Here is a 21564-nt window from a genome sequence, read left to right as displayed (position 1 = left end):
TCTTATTTTCATTCAGCAAGGATGCACTGAATATATCAAAAGTGAGAGTAACTTTGTTACAAAAAATTTATATATTTCATATAAATGCTGTTCCCTTTCAGTCGGGTAACGTTCGACTTAGTTGATCGTACCGACTGATGGGATCACGCCAGGGAGCCAGATGTCTTCGATATACTATACAAATCAAGCCAAATGAGCTTTGGCAGGTGCGCAATCCACGCCCCGCCCTGCAGCGCGGGTATAACAGGGAAGTGGATGCACCCACCATTCATTCTTTTCGCTTCGGAGCCGATCGGTTGTTATGTCGATATCTTTGAAAGTGTACTTTAATAACAAGCCTGTGTGTGTCGGCACTTCTGTTGGAAGCTCTCCCAGTGCTGACGTTACAGCGTGTGGCAGCGGTGATCGCGAGCTTCTGAATCTCTTAACTGTTGTTCTCACAGCAACCTTTGTGTTTGTTGGCTGACGGTCGGTTTAAGGGCAAGGAAAGTGAGTGCTTCACTGACGGGGGTTCCCGTCAGTGTTGCCGCAGACATCCCTGTGTGCTCCAGCACTGGTGAAGGGTGTTTTCCAAGGAAGTAAACACGGGTGAGTTTTTCATCTTTCTTCTCCGGAAGAATGATGTCTTTCCACTTGTGCGCTGCTGGATGTGGTCGTTCCCTAGCCCTCTGTGATGGTCACAATTTCTGTGTCACGTGTTTGGGCATACAACATGCTGAGGCAGCTTTTGTGGATGGTGCATGTTTTCTGTGTGAAAATATGCCTATCTCGGTGTTGAAATCTAGACTCTCGTTCGCTCGCGAATGTAGAGTCCCTGATTTTGCGCCACTCCCTCGCGGGTGGTGTGAGTCAGGTGATCGCAGAGTTGTGTTTGAGGCTCCGCCCAGAGATTATTCCCCGTGGACTCATCACAACTCCTTCACATCGATACCTTTGGATTCTAGTGTTGAGCGCACTGATTCATCTGTAATGGGTGAATTAGACGTTCCATTGGAAATTCACCAGGGGGATAGGATGCCGACCACTACATTTGAGGGCGAGCTGTATATTGTCGGGGACAATTCCCCCGTGCTGTCCCCCCTGGGTTGTACAGCATGGCCTGAGTCAGATCCACAGTCGTCAGCTATGCTGAAACGGGCCGCCGAGGCTGTCGGGCTTGAGTGGAATCCTCAGCCTGGGCCCGCTCAGTCTCGGCTGGATGATTGGTTTCTTGGAGCGGGTCGGGCTCTGCCCACCGCTCCAGTACCTTTCTTTCCCGAGATGCATGGGGAGCTAACCAGGTCATGGAAGGCACCCTTTACTGCCTTAAGTGACCAGGATGGCTCCTCCCCCGTCGCTACCCTTGAGTGCGGCGCGACGAGTGGTTATATGGCGATCCCTCCGGTGGAGCGGTCTGTTCTGGCACATCTGTGTCCAGTGGCCGCTACATCCGGCTCTGGAGAACCGTGTTTCCCCTCACAGGCTCTGGAGTCGTTGTCTGCTTTGTCAGACGCGGCTTATGGAGCCTGTGGGCAAGCCGCCGCCTCTATGCACGCCTTGACCTTGTTACAGCTTTTTCAGGTTAAAACACTCCAGGACGTGCAAAAGGGTAGGCCAGACTGTCAGCTCATGGGTGAGGTCTGTAAGGCAACCGACTTGGCTCTTCAGAGCACAAGTGTGGCAACCTGCGCGATCGGTCTGGCAATGTCCACTCTGGTGGTTCAGAAGCGTGATCATTGGCTCGGTCTGGTTGATATGGAGGATGCGGACAAGGTTCGGATCCTGGACTCCCCAATTTCCCAGACGGGGTTGTTCGGCGACGCTACAATGGGTGGTGCCCAACAGCCTTCTGTAGCTCAGTCGCAGGTGGAGGAAACCCAACACACCCTGCCGCGACGGCCTGCTAAGGCAGCTCAGCCTGTTAGGCCCCCGCCACAGCTCGGGCCTCAGCATAGAGCTAGCCATAGGCAGGCTGCCTAGCCTGTGTCAGATCTTGCCAGTCCAGGAGGCAAGAGTAAGCGTCCCTGATACAGGCCACCCAGGTTTGGGGACGAAAGTTTCTCTGGTGGTTGTTGTTCCACCATTGTCTCTCCGGAGTACAGTGGTTTCCGAATCGCCAAAGGGACAGAAATTCTCAACCCTGGGTTTCAAGAGGTTCAGATTATCAGACACCCCAGATCAGTCTGGAAGGACGCGTACTTTCATGTCTCCATCCTGCCGCGACACAGGCTATTCCTGAGGTTCGCGTTCGAGGGTCGGGCGTATCAGTACAAAGTCCTACCCTTTGGACTGTCTCTGTCCCCCCACGTCTTTACGAAGCTCGCGGATGCGAGTCCTCAACTACCTCGATGACTGGCTGATACTGGCTCAGTCGCGGGAACAGTTGTGCGAACACAGAGACTTGCTGCTCCAGCATATCAGTCTATTGGGTCTTCAGGTCAGCTGGGAAAAGAGCAAGCTCACCCCCGGGCAGAGCATCTCTTTTCTCGGTATGGAGTTGGACTCGGTCAAACAGACGGCACGTCTAACGGAGGATCGTGCCCAGTCGATGCTGAACTGCATGGATACGTTCAAGAGCAGGAAGGTTGATCCGTTTTTCACTTAGGTTCCTCTCTGAACCTTAGTTCCTCCAGTCCCCTTTCAGTATAGGACGTGGTGGAGCGTTTGGTACCATGTCTACCACTAGTAAGCTTGTGGAACTTGTTGGAGGCTGCGGGGGACCGCATGTTGTATCCCCTCCTCGGACTGGATCCATGTGTGTAAACTCCATGGTATGGCCTTAGGCTCGTGTTTTCCCTTGGCAGTTGCTGCTCATGGTTCCCCCGTTAGCCGGAACTATTCTTGTCCATATGTTGTCCTGCCCGTATTTGATCAGGGTTGGAGCTAAACTGTGCAGGACAGTGGCCCTCCAGGACCGAGTTTGAGAAACCCTGGTTTAAAATGTACGGCGTCCTTAAAGGGACATGGTGATGGAAAAAATACGAGTTGGGAGATAACACCATAGAGATAATAGAAAATACGTTCCATCGCAAAACTTTTGCGTTCCTCCGAGAAACTTTGCGTTTCCTTGCAAAACTTTTGCGTTTCCTCAAGAAACTTTGCTTGCCTCGCAAAACTTTTGTGTTCCTCTGAGAAACTTTGTGTTTCCCTGAGAAACTGTTTCCTCGCAAAACTTTTACGTTTCCCCGAGAAACTTTGTGTTGCCTCGCAAAATTTGCATTCCCCAGAGAAATTTTGCGTTCCCTCAAGAAACTGTGTTCCCCACAGAAACTTTGTGTTCCCCTGAGAAACTTTGCGTTGCCTCACAAAACTTTAGAATTTCCCCAAAAGAACTCACGTTCCCCTGAGAAATTGCATTCCCTAACAAAATGTTTACGTTCTCCCGAGAAACTTTCGATCCCTCACAAAATGTTTGCGTTCCCCCGAGAAACTTTACGTTCAACTGAGAAACTGCTTTCTCTCACAAAATGTCTGTTTCCCCGAGAAAATTTCAATCCCTCACAAAATGTTTGCGTTCTCCCGTAAAACTTTCGATCCCTCACAAAATGTTTGCATTCCCCTGAGAAACTGCGTTCCCTCACAAAATGTTTGCGTTCCCCCGAGAAACTTTGCGTTCCCTCACAAAATGTTTGCGTTCCCCTGAGAAACTGCGTTCCCTCACAAAATGTTTGCATTCCCCTGAGAAACTGCGTTCCCTCACAAAATGTTTGCGTTCCCCCGAGAAACTTTGCATTCCCTCACAAAATGTTTGCGTTCCCCCGAGAAACTTTGCATTCCCTAACAAAATGTTTACGTTCTCCCGAGAAACTTTCGATCCCTCACAAAATGTTTGCGTTCCCCCGAGAAACTTTACGTTCAACTGAGAAACTGCTTTCTCTCACAAAATGTCTGTTTCCCCGAGAAAATTTCAATCCCTCACAAAATGTTTGCGTTCTCCCGTAAAACTTTCGATCCCTCACAAAATGTTTGCATTCCCCTGAGAAACTGCGTTCCCTCACAAAATGTTTGCGTTCCCCCGAGAAACTTTGCGTTCCCTCACAAAATGTTTGCGTTCCCCTGAGAAACTGCGTTCCCTCACAAAATGTTTGCGTTCCCCTGAGAAACTGCGTTCCCTCACAAAATGTTTGCGTTCCCCCGAGAAACTTTGCATTCCCTCACAAAATGTTTGCGTTCCCCCGAGAAACTTTGCGTTCCCTCACAACATGTTTGCATTCCCCCGAGAAACTTTGCGTTCCCTCACAAAATGTTTGCGTTCCCCCGAGAAACTTTGCGTTCCCTGACAACATGTTTGCATTGCCCCGAGAAACTTTGCGTTCCCTCACAAAATGTTTGCGTTCCCCCGAGAAACTTTGCGTTCCCTGACAACATGTTTGCATTGCCCCGAGAAACTTTGTGTTCCCTCACAAAATGTTTGCGTTCCCCTGAGAAACTTTGCGTTCCCTCACAAAATGTTTGCGTTCCCCAGAGAAACTTTGCGTTCCCTCACAAAATGTTTGCGTTCCCCAGAGAAACTTTGCGTTCCCTCACAAAATGTTTGCGTTCCCCCGAGAAACTTTGCGTTCCCTCACAAAATGTTTGCGTTCCCCAGAGAAACTTTGCATTCCCTCACAAAATGTTTGCGTTCCCCCGAGAAACTTTGCGTTCCCCCGAGAAATTTTGCGTTCCCTCAAGAAACTGTGTTCCCCACAGAAACTTTGTGTTCCCCTGAGAAACTTTGCGTTCCCTCACAAAATGTTTGCGTTCCCCAGAGAAACTTTGCGTTCCCTCACAAAATGTTTGCGTTCCCCTGAGAAACTTTGCGTTCCCTCACAAAATGTTTGCGTTCCCCAGAGAAACTTTGCGTTCCCTCACAAAATGTTTGCGTTCCCCAGAGAAACTTTGCGTTCCCTCACAAAATGTTTGCGTTCCCCTGAGAAACTTTGCGTTCCCTCACAAAATGTTTGCGTTCCCCAGAGAAACTTTGCGTTCCCTCACAAAATGTTTGCGTTCCCCAGAGAAACTTTGCGTTCCCTCACAAAATGTTTGCGTTCCCCAGAGAAACTTTGCGTTCCCTCACAAAATGTTTGCGTTCCCCAGAGAAACTTTGCGTTCCCTCACAAAATGTTTGCGTTCCCCAGAGAAACTTTGTGTTCCCTCACAAAATGTTTGCGTTCCCCCGAGAAACTTTGTGTTCCCTCACAAAATGTTTGCGTTCCCCAGAGAAACTTTGCGTTCCCTCACAAAATGTTTGCGTTCCCCAGAGAAACTTTGCGTTCCCTCACAAAATGTTTGCGTTCCCCAGAGAAACTTTGCGTTCCCTCACAAAATGTTTGCGTTCCCCAGAGAAACTTTGCGTTCCCTCACAAAATGTTTGCGTTCCCCTGAGAAACTTTGCGTTCCCTCACAAAATGTTTGCGTTCCCCTGAGAAACTTTGCGTTCCCTCACAAAATGTTTGCGTTCCCCTGAGAAACTTTGTGTTCCCTCACAAAATGTTTGCGTTCCCCAGAGAAACTTTGCGTTCCCTCACAAAATGTTTGCGTTCCCCAGAGAAACTTTGTGTTCCCTCACAAAATGTTTGCGTTCCCCAGAGAAACTTTGCGTTCCCTCACAAAATGTTTGCGTTCCCCAGAGAAACTTTGTGTTCCCTCACAAAATGTTTGCGTTCCCCTGAGAAACTTTGCGTTCCCTCACAAAATGTTTGCGTTCCCCAGAGAAACTTTGCGTTCCCTCACAAAATGTTTGCGTTCCCCAGAGAAACTTTGCGTTCCCTCACAAAATGTTTGCGTTCCCCAGAGAAACTTTGCGTTCCCTCACAAAATGTTTGCGTTCCCCCGAGAAACTTTGCGTTCCCTCACAAAATGTTTGCGCACCCCAGAGAAACTTTGCGTTCCCTCACAAAATGTTTGCGCACCCCAGAGAAACTTTGTGTTCCCTCACAAAATGTTTGCGCACCCCAGAGAAACTTTGCGTTCCCCCACAAAATGTTTGCGTTCCCCCGAGAAACTTTGCATTCCCTCACAAAATGTTTGCGTTCCCCCGAGAAACTTTGCGTTCCCTCACAAAATGTTTGCGTTCCCCAGAGAAACTTTGCATTCCCTCACAAAATGTTTGCGTTCCCCCGAGAAACTTTGCGTTCCCCCGAGAAACTTTGCGTTCCCTCACAAAATGTTTGCGTTCCCCCGAGAAACTTTGCGTTCCCCCGAGAAACTTTGCGTTCCCTCACAAAATGTTTGCGTTCCCCTGAGAAACTTTGCGTTCCCCCGAGAAACTTTGCGTTCCCTCACAAAATGTTTGCGTTCCCCTGAGAAACTTTGCGTTCCCCCGAGAAACTTTGCATTCCCTCACAAAATGTTTGCGTTCCCCCGAGAAACTTTGCGTTCCCTCACAAAATGTTTGCGCTCCCCCAAGAAACTTTCGATCCCTCACAAAATGTTTGCGTTTCCCAGAGAAACTGCGTTCCCCCACAAAATGTTTGCGTTGCCCTTAGAAACTTTGCATTCCCTCACAAAATATTTGCGTTGCCCTGAGAAACTGTGTTCCCTCACAAAATGTTTGTGATCCTCTGAGGAACTTTTGTGTTTTTTTCCAAGCAAACCGCAAAATTTCTCAGGGGAATGCAAAAGTTTTGTGTGGGAACGCAAAGGTATTGTAAGTGAAGACAAAGTTTCTCGGGGGATTGCAAAAGTTTCGCGAGGGAATGCAACGGTTTTGTGAGAGAACGCAAAGTTTATCAGCGGAACACAAAACACTTGCAAGTAAACGCAAAAGCATTGACATATACTGAACCGGTACAGTACTCACAGGGCCCGCCGGTCCTCTGGGTCCTTCTTCACCCTAAAGGAATAATAACAAAAGACACACAAACGCAAAGAAATTAATGAACCACAGGATTCATTTAATCTGAACTTCAGTCAGTCAAATATGAGGCTGAGACTACAAAGATCCGTCAAACAAGTGAAAAGATCACCCTCCTTCCAACACACACACACACAGCTAACAAATAAAACATGCATTACACACCTTTTGCCCCTTTATTCCACCGGCTCCCTCCAGGCCAGGCAAACCCTGTGGAGTGAAATGTTAGAAGAGATGGATTTATCATGAGGTAAATAAACACACAAAATCTGATGGAATTTTGAATCAGGCCTCTGAGATGTTTCATACAGGGTCTCCTCTATCACCCTTCTGTCCATCCACTCCTGTGACACCCGGGTCACCCTTCACCCCCTGAAAAACAACAACAACAACAACAACAATCACACATATGCATATAACATATGATATTGTCGAGGGGTCAACAACCATCTCAGGGGGCAACCAATGGCACAAGATATTATTTTTAAAACTTTTAAAATGTTCCTGTTATTGTATGTTATTTTCATTTTATTATTGTTTATTTTAGAAATTCCCTCATAAAAACATACTTTATTAAATATTATAAAGTCTCTTATGCTCACCAAGATTGCATTTATTTGATCGATTAATATTGTGAATTAAGATTTCAAATAACTATTTTACTATATATTTAAAATCTACATTTATTTCTGTGACGACAGTTACATTTTAAGCATCATTACTCCAGTCTTCAGTGTCACATGATCCTTCAGAAATCATTCTAATTTGCTGATCTGGTGAAACATTGAAAACAGCTGAGCTACTATTTTTATGGAAACCGTGCTCATTTTTTTTTTTTTTTGGGATTCTTTGATGAATAGAGTTTAAAAGAACAGCATTTATTTGAAACAGAAATATTCTGTAACAACGTAAAAGTCAAGGATGCACTTTTAATGCATCCTTGGTGAATAAAAGTATTAATAATAAAAAACAAAAATCCTATTGTCCACACATTTTTTAGTATATGTATTTACATATGTATGAATATATATGTATTTGTTTATTTTATATATGTGTGTAAATATATTTAAAGCTCATCTTTAAAATATTGAATAAAAATTACAATATAAAATATACAAGAAATTGCAAAAATTATTGTAAATAATAGAATCAAAATATTTGAAAGACGAGCATAAATAAAGTGATTAAATTTCAACAGCACTTCACTGACTATAATTTATTTTCCTGACCTTTTTTTCATGGCAGGAAAATCACAATTTGTTGCAAAGACTAAACTGCAATGAATGTGACACTCAAAAACACATCAAGTTATGACAAGTCAAAGGGGGGAAAAACACAAAAGACAACACCATTTCAAATAAAGCAGAAAACACTAGAAACAATCTGAAGCTGTAATATGCGAGATTCATGCATGCTGTGATGCATGCAGGGAGTCTAGAATCCAGCACCGCAGATATCACAATTTCTTTTCTTTCTTTTTTTTCTGGTGGGGGTGGTTGTGTTGATGCAGTGTTGTTATATGGCACAGTCAAATCGGTCTCTGAACTCTTATTTGATCTAACTTCCATTTCACAAATGTTCTCATGTTTGCATAAATCACACATGGTGGTTTACCACTTAATTACAGCCACTAAACATGAAATCAATGTTCCGTAACTCGCCACAGCACATCAAGTCACACAGATAGGACGCGAATTTATCGGCCAATAGATGGCACTTTCTCACTGAAGATGAATTCCTGTCTTACTCTGCATCCATTTTGAGATGCTGTCCTCTCTCTAGACAATGCAAACTGGCAGACGTGACAGCAGTTACTGTATGGAGTCTGAAAACCATTTTTGGGTTGGATATCAATTACACACAGTTCATAGTTAAATGATATTAAGATGAAGGATTTAGAATTGCATGCCGTGTTTTACCACCAATAACCACATTGAGAGAGTGTTTTAGGAAGTGTTGGAGAGAAGGGACCATCACAACACAATCATGTGGTGTTTTTACGGGTATGCACTGCATACTGTACACTGTTCAGCATGCGGTAGAGTCTGACACATTAAAATTCCTGAGAGGAGCTCCTTGGAAAGGTAATACAATTTGTCTACTCAACCTGGAAAAGGCATTTTCCCCAAATTGTACAAGCTTTTCTTTTCAATAAAATTGCTTACAGGCACAACCAAGCAGACACAAAAGATACCTGTGTGTTTGATTTAATGCCAAAGCTCACAATCTCTGTTCTTCTCTGTAATTGCCACCTCTGATCAGATTGCTGTCTGTTTTGATTGCATCTTTGAGGGCTCTGCACTGCACTTTGCAATCCAATCAGTAAAAAAGCATCAAAAGCTTTAAGTTATATTCGAAAAGTTGACATGTTTTCACTGTCGCTTTAAATACATTAGAAATTCATGATTTTTTTATTTTTATTATCAGCTTTCTGAATGTTTCAATCTCATGATGCAATTTTGAGAGAAATATGGAAATAATAGCCTTCCCTAGTATGTCCCCAGTGTTGCATAGCATTTAAGAACCTCATTTAATTAATAATTTCTTTATTGAATATCATATCATATCATTGGATTCTATTATCTTAAAACACGATTTATTAAAAAAATATAATTAAAAGCTGTCCTTATAAGTTTCCTTGAACAAAAATAAACGCTATTAATTAAATACATTTAAAATGAATTAAAAATAATATATTATATTTCAATTACATAATTCAATTTTAAATACATTTAAAAAATACATATACATTTTTTTTTTAAATAAACGGACTTGAAGGACACAATGCTAATTGATATCAGCTATAAAAGCAATAAAATGGCCACTCGTTTAAATTATCCTGTGGTCGCTTTAAACAATATGAAAATGCATTTTCAAATTTGATTAGAGTTGTTGTGAAACTTCATGGAATAAAACCGATCTAAACGATCAAATACACACACAAATATATAAAAATTAACAGCTTGGGTAGTATTCAAAGAATATTCAACAAACAGTTGTTTATGTCTTAAGTGGAGGTAAACAGTTGAGAGAAAATATGATGTTTATCAGTATATTATATCCATGCATTCAGTCTTAAAATAACAGCAGTTTAATAAATAGTCTAATAAACCTCAGTTGCCGCTTGTCACGTTTAGTTCTGGGTTTTGGATTCATGTTCATGTTGTCTCGTCTATTATTTAGTAATTCTCATAGTCTTAGATCCTGGTCGTCATGTGTTTCCCCTTGCCCTCATGTGATATTGTCATGTGCTTTCCCTGTTCATGTGTCATGTTCTGATTGGTTGTTCAGCTCATGTGTATCTCTGTTCTGTTTTGTGATTGGTTAATTGTCTTGATTGTTGTTAAGTGCTCTTGTTAAGTGATTAGTCTGCATATAAATAGCCCTAATACTGCCATTGTCTATTGTCTAGCTTTGTTCCCTGTAACCACTGTTGGTGAGTGTTATGTTTTATGTTAATGTTCAAGTGAAGTCGTTAAAAGTCAAGTCCTTGTTTATTTTGTTTACGTTTATTTGAAGAAAGCTACACATGGGTTCTTACTGCAACTTGCCTCAGTGGACTTTGTTAGGTATTGAGTTGCTACCTGCTACCGAAAGTACGTTAACCACAAAACAACTCCCTAATGAAGAGCAGAAATTATTCAGCTCTGAACTCTTGCACTATGAGTCTGCCAAAGCGTTCCCCTCACAGTGTCAGGACAAACGTATGCAGACTGCTACACTGTTCTCAGAGTCCAGTCACAGTCCAATGCCTGTGTGAACGGGTGGAGATGACACACACACCGCTCATAAGAGCAAATTGGAGCACTGCATAGTGCATACACACTCTCTTTCTGTCTGAGCTCAAAGGTGCAGTGAAGCAAAAAGCCTCTCCCTCTGGTCCTCTTTGTCAAGCACCAGCACCCTCGCCAAACCCCTGTGTAATCCTGAATCCCTGTGTGAAGATTTATAGGAAATGTTCTTGCTGAGGGAATAGTCTTTTACGGCCAGCTGATGATAGACGGTCACTCGTGATCAGTAATAAAAGCCACGCAGAATGGACAGAGTCTGAATAGCTCTACTGTGAGCTCGACCACACAATTGCTTTTCTCACTTTGGGCTCTCCTGCTGAGAAAAGCAACTTGAACCAAGATGGTTCACTGGTCTTACAGCTTGGCGAAACAGCAGTTTTATAGTCCAGTTAGACTCCCTGCCTCACCACTCTAAACCAATCAACAGGCAAATCTGACCAGCTGACGAGGGCCCAAAACCCTTTTAAAATCAGTAAATGCAAGGTCATTTACACTTCCATTCGTAAACGCAGGTGCATTTGACCATGTCGACTTATAAACTCATCTCACACATAAAAATAAACAAACTACAACAAAAACTCTCTTGAAAAACACTTTTTAACTTTCCAACATTGTACATGCATCACAGAAGAATTATGTTTTTGAATTTTTTTTTGGAACCATACAATTTTTTTCTTTGCCCCAACAAATACTTATATACAAATAAAAATATTTTGATTGATTAACATTACGTGGTTGAAACAAATTTGCATTTAAAAAAAAAAAAAAGAATGTTTGTTGCTAAGGCTAATTTAATGGCTAGCATTTTATCTTACACTAACTTTTACAGTGTAGTTGAACAATTAATCGTTTATAAACACCCACACAATCTCAATCCTAAATGACAATGATTCTTTTGTCTAATAAACCTTTGACAAGTCACAGCTGAACATTCAAATCTGCACTGGCACTGCCGCTGACCCAGAGAGAGCAGTTTTCAAGTATAGATATGAAACAGCTTCACAAATCACAGTATTTTCAACCACTGTACTGTTATTTCTATGTTGCAATAATTTAAATAATCTCAGAAGTACTGTGATAAAAGTTTACAGTTCTGATACAAATACTGATGAATCAAATACAAATACAAATTCCTCACTGAATCACCTTTTGAAAGTAACCTGTAGCTTTGAATAAAGATTGTATCAATTACATTGTTACACCAGTAGGTGGCGAAAAGTGACAGTTAAAAATGTATTTGTCCAAGAATTCAAGAGATTTGTTCAAAAATATTGATTCATCCTGTAATGAAGCAAGTGAAGTCTTATTGAGTGAGTCATTGAACCATTCATTCAATAGATTCATTCAAAAACACTGATTCATCCAGTAATGAAGCAAGTGAAGTCTAACCCTTATTAACACTGCACACGTCTGCGGTGCATTACGGCACCGACAAGGTTTTGTTTCGTCCTCCATGCGGAGCCAACTCACACCAGGAACATTTCAGAAGCGAAGCTTGTAAAACATCGTTTTTCTTGATTTTTCGTGTTTTTTCTTGATTTTTGGGCATGGTTCAGTTGGCTAATTGTTATGTTTTACCCAGTTTAATTGTCTTTATTGTTGTGTTTATTGCTAGGATAAGGATAAAGGATTTGTGTGTTTTAGTCTTTTAAAATACATCCTCAATTACCTTGTTTCTATATTTCACATACAGTGCCTATGAGCATGAGGAGAACACTGGCTTTTGGACGTGGCGTCCGTCAAAAATAGACTAGGTGCCCATTTTTAGCGAAGCGTCGTGGAGAGCGTGGCCAGCTCCGGTAGCCGCGTCGCAACCGTAACGCGCCGCACACGTGTGCAGTGTAAATAAGGGGTTAAGGTGTGTTTGACTTGAAGCGGCGCTGTGCAGACCGATTAGTGTATGACATCAAAGTACCACGAGAGCGATTTGAAAGCATGCAGAGTCATCTGCTCCCTAATTTTTCTCGCAGTACTTTGATGTCATACACCGATTGGTCTGCACAGCGCCAAAATACCTTTTATGAGTGAGTCATTGAATCATTCATTCAAGAGATTCGTTCAAAAACACTGATTCATCCGATAATGAAGCAAGTGAAGGCTTTATGAGTGACTCATTGAATCATTCATAAAGAAATGATGCCGCAGATTTCAGATTTAAATGATGCCACAACTGACCCTTAATAAAAACAGATAATTTTACATACCGGTAGTTAAAGGCAGGGTAGGCAGGTTTTTTCTAAAAAACTTTTCCCCAAATTTGTTTAAACTGTCTTTATATACCAATATATAATTAAAATGTAAGTACTCTGAAAAAGAGAGTATAAAAATCAAGTGTCTGTAGTCCTCTCAGGACTGCAATAAACACAGCTACTTATCCAATTCATTCCCACCCCCTCCCTTCTGGGCTCCATCCAAAGCCACGCCCCCAAAACACATGAACGCGCGATGCCGACCGCTCAGCTGGAGGAGGACGCCACGTTTGTCAGCGCATGTAGTGACATCATGTCAGAATCACATGTAATAAAATACCTAACTTTATCATTATGAATATAAACAACTAACATGGCTGTTAGTACTCACTATCAAGCTAGCATATCGATACTGGTAAAGTTTAAAATATATTGAGTTTGATTCGGTAACGAGCTAGTAACATAAGGCAAAGCTAAAAACAGGTTGCATTGATACACGTTTTCCCATTACCATCAGTTACACTGTGATGAAGGTGAATTTCGTGTAAGATTCATAACATATACGGTGTTTTGCATGTAAGAGCTTCCATGATGAAAGCACTGTTGGCTCTGACTCCGGAGACTTTTTGGTCATAGCCTTTTCGAACACTGTCGAAAACTGTCTTCATTTTTTTGCCTTGTTTGCCTTCGCTGACTGTATATACAGGTACTGGGAATTTTGACTGCTCTTTCTCTGCCATAATTGTGATTCTTCCTAGCTTCCGTGCCTCTTCCCCTCCTCGAATCAAACGGGCGAGCGCATGTGGGCAGCTCCTGTAGCAGCAGGGGTGGTAGCCATGGTAGCGAGGGAGAGTGACAGTCGCCCAGCCAATCATTTCATTCGTTACGAATGGAAATAAGTAGCTGTGTTTATTGCAGCCCTGAGAGGACTACAGACACTCGATTTTTATACTCTCCTTTTCAGAGTACTTACATTTTAATTATGTATTTGTATATAAAGACAGTTTAAACAAATTTGGGAAAAAGTTTTTTAGAAAAAACCTGCCTACCCTGCCTTTAATGTGAGTAAAAATGTATAATCTTTTTCACAAAACAAGTTAGATTTAATACCCAACAGTTTTAAAACTTTCACTAAGTCATCTTTTGTTAAGTTAAAGTGGTTCTGGAACAAGAGAGAAATAAATAAATAAATAAAAATAACATGGTTATAGTTTAGTGTGATGCAATGGGAGTCTGGGGTGAGGAAAGAGTTTAACAAATAAGCAAGTGTTTAATAGTTCTAAAAACAAACCAGCAGCCTTTCTGATTGACTGTCTTATGTATTTGTATTCCTAATGGCCCGTGCAAAAATACCAGAAACCCAGAGGCATTTTTTATTCTATGAAAGGACCACAGGAAGGTCAAACATTGACAGACGGCCCTGATACTGTGTGATACAGCCTGACTTTAAACGCAAAGCCAAAGGGTCCAAGCCCCTGCGAGACGACGAGGAACATTTCATCTTTGAATTCAGCTCATCTAGAGGTTAAAATAAACTTCTCTCCACACAGTGGTTTGGAGTGTGTGCATATTCAAACATAAAACTCAATCTGAGTGTCTCAGGATCATGTTTTACCATATAGAAACATTACCAATGTACTGTATTGACCACACAACATTAGTACAAATAGTTAAATAAAATAGAAAAATAGTTCCAACAGATTTAGCTGTGGTACCGAAATTGATACTGAGAACCGTCAAATTTTAATGGTATTGGTACTGACTACTAGAATTTTGGTATTGTGACATCCCTACCCAAGCCTGCATCATTTGTCCCTCCAAAAACAACGGAAGTTAATATGTCAGATGGGTTTGTGTGGGATCCGGTAAACAACGCTCCTGGTTACTTTGTCCATTTAACTACACTGAAACAGTAATTACTGTCACTTAGAAGAAATTAAGAAAGATTATTTTGATCTAAACTGGCCACTAACAGCCGAACAATAATAAAAAATAAACTAGTGTTTAGACATCACACTATCTGGACGATAAACAATTATTAACTCACTTTAATTACTGTACTTGTCAAACGAGGGACTTGAAACAGAAGAAAAAATGTAGGACTGCAGAAAATGTAGGCTATAAAACATATTTTAATTAATGGAGGTATCTAGGGACAATTTTGGTGTGACAAACTCATAAGAAAAAAAGAAAAGAAAAAATTCAGTAGTTCTTGTCTAGTAAAAAGACTAGTTGTCTAGTTCTTGTAAAGTAAAAAATAAATAGAACACATACAATTAAAAACAGGGAAAAAAAGAAGGAAAAAAAATCTTTTAAAAAACAGATACATTTACTTGAGACTGCAATAAGACCATCATTTTAATATACTTTTTTCTTATCCCACTGCCAAAATATTTTATTTTCTTATTTACGCAAACATCTAACACAAATTTGAGGTTTATGATTAAAAATTTTTTAATTAATAAAATAGACAATGGGGTAAAAAAATTAAATAACATAAAACCAGGTGACGGGAAGTCAAATAGCAAGCAAACAGTTTACCTTATGTGGTTAAATTATCAGAGGAAGGTTAAAGGTCAGACAGGCATGTGATCCACCTTGAGACCAGACTGTGTGTGTCAGCGGTGGTGTGAACTGAAGAGTTAAGGAGCTGCATGTAAACACTCACTCTTGCTCTATTTAATATCTATATATATATTCATATACTGTATATTTATATTCATACACTGCCATTGCCCCTGGTGAGATATGACACCCCTGGGCTTCATGAAATTATTGCAGACCTTTTGCAAAAGCACTGTTCATAATTACCATCTGTCAGGCTTGAGTCTGAGGGGTGATGCAGGATGTGTGTGTGTGTGTGTGTGTGCGGCTGTTTAACATGCTGAGCAGACAGCCAGCGTTTGACTGAGGGAAGCCAATCGGAAGGATGCGAGCATGTCCTTCCTTCTCTGTTCTCAGGAGGACAGCACAGAATAAATGCTTCATCTCACTTTACCAACAGACAGACAGCACATGCGTCTCAACAGTCTTCTAGGTCCCTGACAGTGGTGCATGTGTTACCACTGACCTCACAACAACTCAAATCTATTGATGTCTAGTGTGCAATACACTGTTTACCACTAACTACTCTTTAAAAATACCAAATGAAGCCATTACTGTAACAGTCTCGTTCTGTTTTGGTTTAATTTTCATTCTGTTCCCCATTCTGCTTTGCCAGAGTACTGTTTGCTAGTTAGTTTCTATGGATTTTGATTGGATTACGTATTTCTCGTTATCTCCCGAGTGTTACCTTGTTGTTTTTAATAAATACTGTTTTTGTTCTCTACTCCTTTCATTGTGTGCTTTACAGCCATGCTGTGACAAATACATTATTCCATGATAAATGTAGCATGCTATATTGTTGTCATACGACCTCATCAAGATCCAGTCATTTTGGAAATAGTTATTTTGTCAATATAAAAAAAAAAATTGGCAGTCCAATCATGTTAAAAATCAAAGCTGCCGTCACTCTTTACATGTAAACTTAAGTTAATACACGTAATATCCCACAATTTACTGCGTTCAAGAGCAATGCACAATAGTGTTGTCAAAAGTAACGACTTCGGTACCAAGCTCAACATATATGTCTGTGATGTGCTACAATGATCAACGCTTCAAAAAACATGTTGTTTGAAAGCAGGCGTCTATCAGCAGATCCGTCTATCAGTGGATATATTAGGGATTGCCTGCTTTCAAACGCTCCCGTGAGTATCTGTGTAAGCGCTCGGTGAAGACAACATATTTTTGAAGCGTTGATCATTGTAGCCAATTACAGACATATATGTTGAGCGCGTGAACACAATGGCCAATTAGGGATGTCCTTCCAAATCATAATCAATACTCAAATTGATGCTTCCTTGTTTTACATACATTCTGTAGCAGCAAACATAGGCAGGTGGAGCTGGGGGAGGTGGAGGGTTTCAGAAGAACTAATCGCACGCTGCTGATCTATCCTACAGCAAACACTTAACCAGACTATTTAAATGTTTAGCAAGCCATCTCATTGGCAGCAGGATCAGCAGAGGCCAATCAGCTTGTGCCATGTGGTGATAATGTGATTGCTTGCAGATTGCATGTAAAGTAATGAGCTTGCGCCCTCTTAGAGTTTCATGACTGAACAAGATATGTATTATGAATTTCTTAAATATCCAAAGTTCAACAACATTAAGGGCAGATCCCTTGAGCGCAGATGATGACGCTTAAGTGATCAAGAATATTCCAATATACAAATAAGATTTCCTTCAATTCCTCAATTTTCTTTCCTTGCTTCCTTTTCTTGCTTCTCGCATCCTACGTGGGTGGAGCTGAGACACGAAAAAGGAAGCGAGTAAATGGAACAAGGATGCACAAATTAGAAATGAGAAGCACCCTTAAAGGATGTGACCTTTCAACATGATGACGTAGTTCCCTGTCCGTTTGTTGATCAGCTCAATCCGAACTATTGAAGGTAAAAAGTCTATAAATTATCTTTTTTTTTTTTATGACCTATCGTTTCGCTAGATAACAACCTCTTCTTCAGCTGTGATCGCGTACAGCCCGTTTAAACACTTCAAAGACTTTTGAAACTGCATTGATTTGGACTTAAAACCGATGGTAACCAATGAAGTCCATTGTTAGAAGAAAAATCCAGAAATGTTTTCCTCAAAAAACTTAATTTCTCTCCCACTGAGGAAAGAAAGACATGGATATCTTGGATGGCATTGGGGTGAGTAAATTACTAGGAAATTTTCATTTTGGGGTGAACTAATCCTTTAAGACTTCTGGTCACATAAAATGATGATGAACAACATTCAACAACTCACACAAAAATAAAATAATTTCTTTTTTAGCTTTAAACATCTTAAAACTGCCACTAGAGTCACCAAACAAAACAGTCAAAATAATGTCAATTTTCAAACAGTCCTGAACACTTTCCCTTTCTACCATTGGTCAAAACAACAACAACAAAAAAACAAACAAACAACTAGCTCCACCCCAAACTAATGCCATTGGTTGAGCCAATGTTGCTATATGTCAGGCTGGTCGAGTGGTTTAAACAAACAGAGCAATGTTTTGAAAGTACAACACTTACGAGTGGCTTACTTAAAAAAATAATTACATTTAAAACCTAGAATAGGGAGGTAAATCTTACCTTCACAGCTTCAGTATCACATGTACCAGGTGGACCCTGTGTTGAAGAAATAAATCTCAATATTAGTAAATCAAACTTACACTTCCATTTGGTAGTTCATATGTAAATGTTTTGGGCAAGAAAGATAATTTCATAAAAATCCCAAATCTGATATTGTACAACGCAAAACAAAATGGAAATTCAGCTTTAACTGCCTGACACACCAACCAGGACAACATTCGCTGCGTATTAGCCTCTGTCGCCCACGACTGCAGCAACAACACCTGAAAATGTCCTTGACAAAGGTCACTAGACACATCAGCTCAACTAAATATCCAGACAGATAAGGGCTCCTGGACCGCACATGGCATTCCTCGACACCTCGAGGCTGGGGGAGGATGTCTGTGCCGCCCGGGGCCCTCGTCCCCGCCACCGACAACAGGCCACTCATAAATGCCAGCTCCCGGGGACAGAAGCAAGGTTGGCACATGCCATGGAAATTATCGAGACACTGCCATTTAAAAATGTCACTCCATAAAACCACTTCCCTCCCGACTCTCCACCACTTTATAACTTTCCTGTGGTGAAAAGTGACAGATTTACAGTATTAAAGGGTCAGTCACTGTTAGTATTAAGAACAAATCTGCAGTTTGCAGGCAACTTTTGCAGTTCTTTTAGCAGTTTAGTGAATCTTCAATAGAACAGTTCAACCAAAAATGCCAAAATGCAGTCATAATTTACTTTTACAATGACTCAAACAAGCAATTACAATGAATGGGGTATTCAAGATTCAAAAGGTTGCAAAATTGTCATCGAAATATATATTTTTTTAAATCTATACGACTCCTATTTCATGTCTTCTGAAGCCATATGATATATTTGCATATTCACAAACATTTCTGACATCTGGCCCAATTCACAAAACCAGTTTGAATGATTTGTTTTCCAATTCACACTTGTTGCAGCATTTGGTGAATTTCATCAGTGAATAATAACTTAAATTTCAGTCTGTTCCTCAAACAAAGCTATCATATGACTTCAGAACACTTACAATATAGTTCACAAGTCAAATGAACCACTTTTATGATGCTTTTGCATCTTTTATTTAAATTTGAGTTTGAGATCCAGTTCTCATTTATAGTAACTGCATAGAAAAGAGTGACCAGCACAGTCTGACAAACAGGTTTAGAACAAAACAAGAGTAAAAAGTTTTGGGTGAACTATTCCTTTAAGTATTCGTTCAATATGGCAATATTTTCCCACTCAAAAGAGATTCAGTAAAGCTGGAAATGTTTATCCAGTTCTATAGATGTGGGTACAAACACAAAGCCAAAGGCAATGTAAATATGCCAGCAATTTCTGATGCAACATACGTTTCAAAGGCTGAAGTGTGTGCATGTGATTTTTACTTCACACACATTTTCATTCTGATGCCACGGCTTTGATGAGATGACTATTTATCAAGCAGTAAACTAGGGCCCCTTTGAGAGTCTCATCAGGATCTTCAATAACACTTATGCATGGGACTGCTCTTAATATGGCCCTCTGGGCTGCTTGAAATCGTAATTTGAAACGTCGAGCCACACAGCATATGTGATGGAGATTTCACTCAAACCAAGAAAGCTCTGCTCATCTGGAGGGGGATAAATATAGCAGCAGGTATCTGACCATTTAGCACAATATGACAAATTTTGTTTGCTTTGTGAAGCAGATTAATGACAACAATTATGCTTTCTGATTCTGCAAATGATTGAATTGCAGGGGAAGGAAATTAGGAACAGAAGTGATCTAAACTAAACAGTGCACATTATATGTATATATATAAATAAACAAATGCGTGTGTGTGTGTGTGTTTGTGTGTGTGTGTATTTTAATCTCTTGTACACTCGCGCTTGAACGAACAAAAACACACAAAAGTATGCCAAAATGTCTTAAATGAGTTAATGGATGTGTGTCAGATCCGCGTCATGTGCTTCAGATCTTAAAGTGACAGCAGCCTAATAAACCTGCTGCTGTGATGTAAATCAAAGAACATAAGACAAAGAGAAAATCACTAACTGCTCTTGACTGAATAACTTTTGCAACTTTAATAAGGATTCATCTATTCTTAAATGATAATTTATGCAGTGAAGACTGTGAAGTGTTTGATAACTTTACAATATTCTTTTACATTAATTTGGAGATTAACTGTGAAATGACAATATAAAAATATATTAAAAACTTTAATGTTAGGTGTGATTAATCGTGATTAATTACAGATCTGTCGGATCTGTCAGTCAGCGCGGATAAGATCGTTTTGTTTACATTAGCATGAGTTTGAAAAGCACATTCATTGGTTCAGACCCATGCCATTGAGAGCCCCAAAGAGGCTTAACACCCGGATTGTTGCTTGCCTAGAGTGAAGCACTGGGGTTGATCAGCGGTGGTTTTGGCTGCAATATCATGGCATTCCCTCCCATGCTTGATGGACGTGTCACTTTAAAGAACAACAGAACCATTCTGGAGGACCATGTGCTCCTAATGGTTCAAACACTGTACTCCGAAGGGGGTGCTGTGTACCAGCATGATAATGCACCAATACACACAGCAAGACTTTGTCAGAATGGTTTGACAAACATTAAAGTGTTGTTGAACATCTCCCATGGCCTGCACAGTCACCAGATATAAATATTTTTGAGCCACTTTGGGGTATTTTGGAGGAGCAAGACAGAAAACGCTTTCCTCCACCAGCATTACATAGTGACCTGGCCACTGTTCTGGCTCAAAATCCCTCTGGCCACTGTGCAGGACTTGTACTTGTCATTCCCAAGACAAATTGATGCTATATTGGTCATAAAAGGAGGCCCTACACCATACTAATACATTATTGTGGTCTAAAAACCCCTGCATATTCAATCATTTAATACTAAAAAAGTATTGATACAACTTTATCACCTTAAAATGAAGCTGTTTTCCTGGTAATTAGGAATGAATGATACCTATCTAAACTTTACTTTTGGACCATACAACATCTGGACTTAGCACTTTCAATTTTAGGAGAAATGTTGCAGAATTTTGTGGTATGGGTTTAAATATTGTAAAATTGAGCTATTACAGGAGGTGAAATATCTCACCAAAATATATAACAGACAAACACGCAGGGTTTAAAACTTTGTGAATGACAGGCATAGAAATTTGTGGAGATTTTGCAGGAACAGATTCTGTGTGGGCCTGAGAGTGGCTCATAATGTTAATGCTGATATATACCAAATATGTCATCCACTGCATCAACAGGTAATACCAGACATTTTTTACAATGTGCTTCTTCACTAAATAATAAAAAAATAATCAAATCAGTTCATGAACTGTAACATATTAATATCTAAACATCTCTAAAACGAGATATAGAGGCCCTAAAGGTTATTTGGACACTTGCGTAACATGTCATTGTATTACATCATAAAATATCACATCAAATCAAATGGCAGGTAGGAATAAAGCACATGTACACTTTCATGTTTCATTTTCATTTCATAAATAGAAGTTTGTGAGGTTTCTTTCAGATGATAAAACAACAAAAATAATAATAATCTTTCTTTGATATTTTGCATCTAATGCAATGACACTGAAACACTTTTA

At 40.5% G+C, this 21564-nt stretch overlaps 1 protein-coding gene across 5 annotated transcripts in view; it reads right to left on the bottom strand.

Moving 5' to 3' along the window:
* LOC311279387 (uncharacterized protein) overlaps positions 1 to 21564 on the bottom strand; it is a 190672-nt gene that overhangs the window by 53179 nt on the left and 115929 nt on the right. For 3 of the 5 annotated variants that reach the window (XM_084390838.1, XM_084390840.1, XM_084390842.1), the window contains 4 exons: positions 17968 to 18003; positions 7124 to 7186; positions 6980 to 7024; positions 6761 to 6793 (listed from right to left, as the gene is read on the bottom strand). The exons of 1 other annotated variant lie outside the window; for it this stretch is intronic. In XM_084390838.1, coding sequence (XP_084246964.1) covers positions 6761 to 6793; positions 6980 to 7024; positions 7124 to 7186; positions 17968 to 18003 — 177 coding nt within the window. The remainder of the gene's footprint in view (positions 1 to 6760; positions 6794 to 6979; positions 7025 to 7123; positions 7187 to 17967; positions 18004 to 21564) is intronic. One more of the 5 variants, XM_084390839.1, reaches the window with a different exon arrangement.

Source organism: Rutilus rutilus, assembly GCF_951802725.1.
Source record: "Rutilus rutilus genome assembly, chromosome: 20".
In the NCBI taxonomy this organism is placed as follows: Eukaryota; Metazoa; Chordata; class Actinopteri; order Cypriniformes; family Leuciscidae; genus Rutilus; species Rutilus rutilus.
Note: the sequence above shows the minus strand (reverse complement) of the source record. Positions and strands in the feature narration are given on the sequence as shown.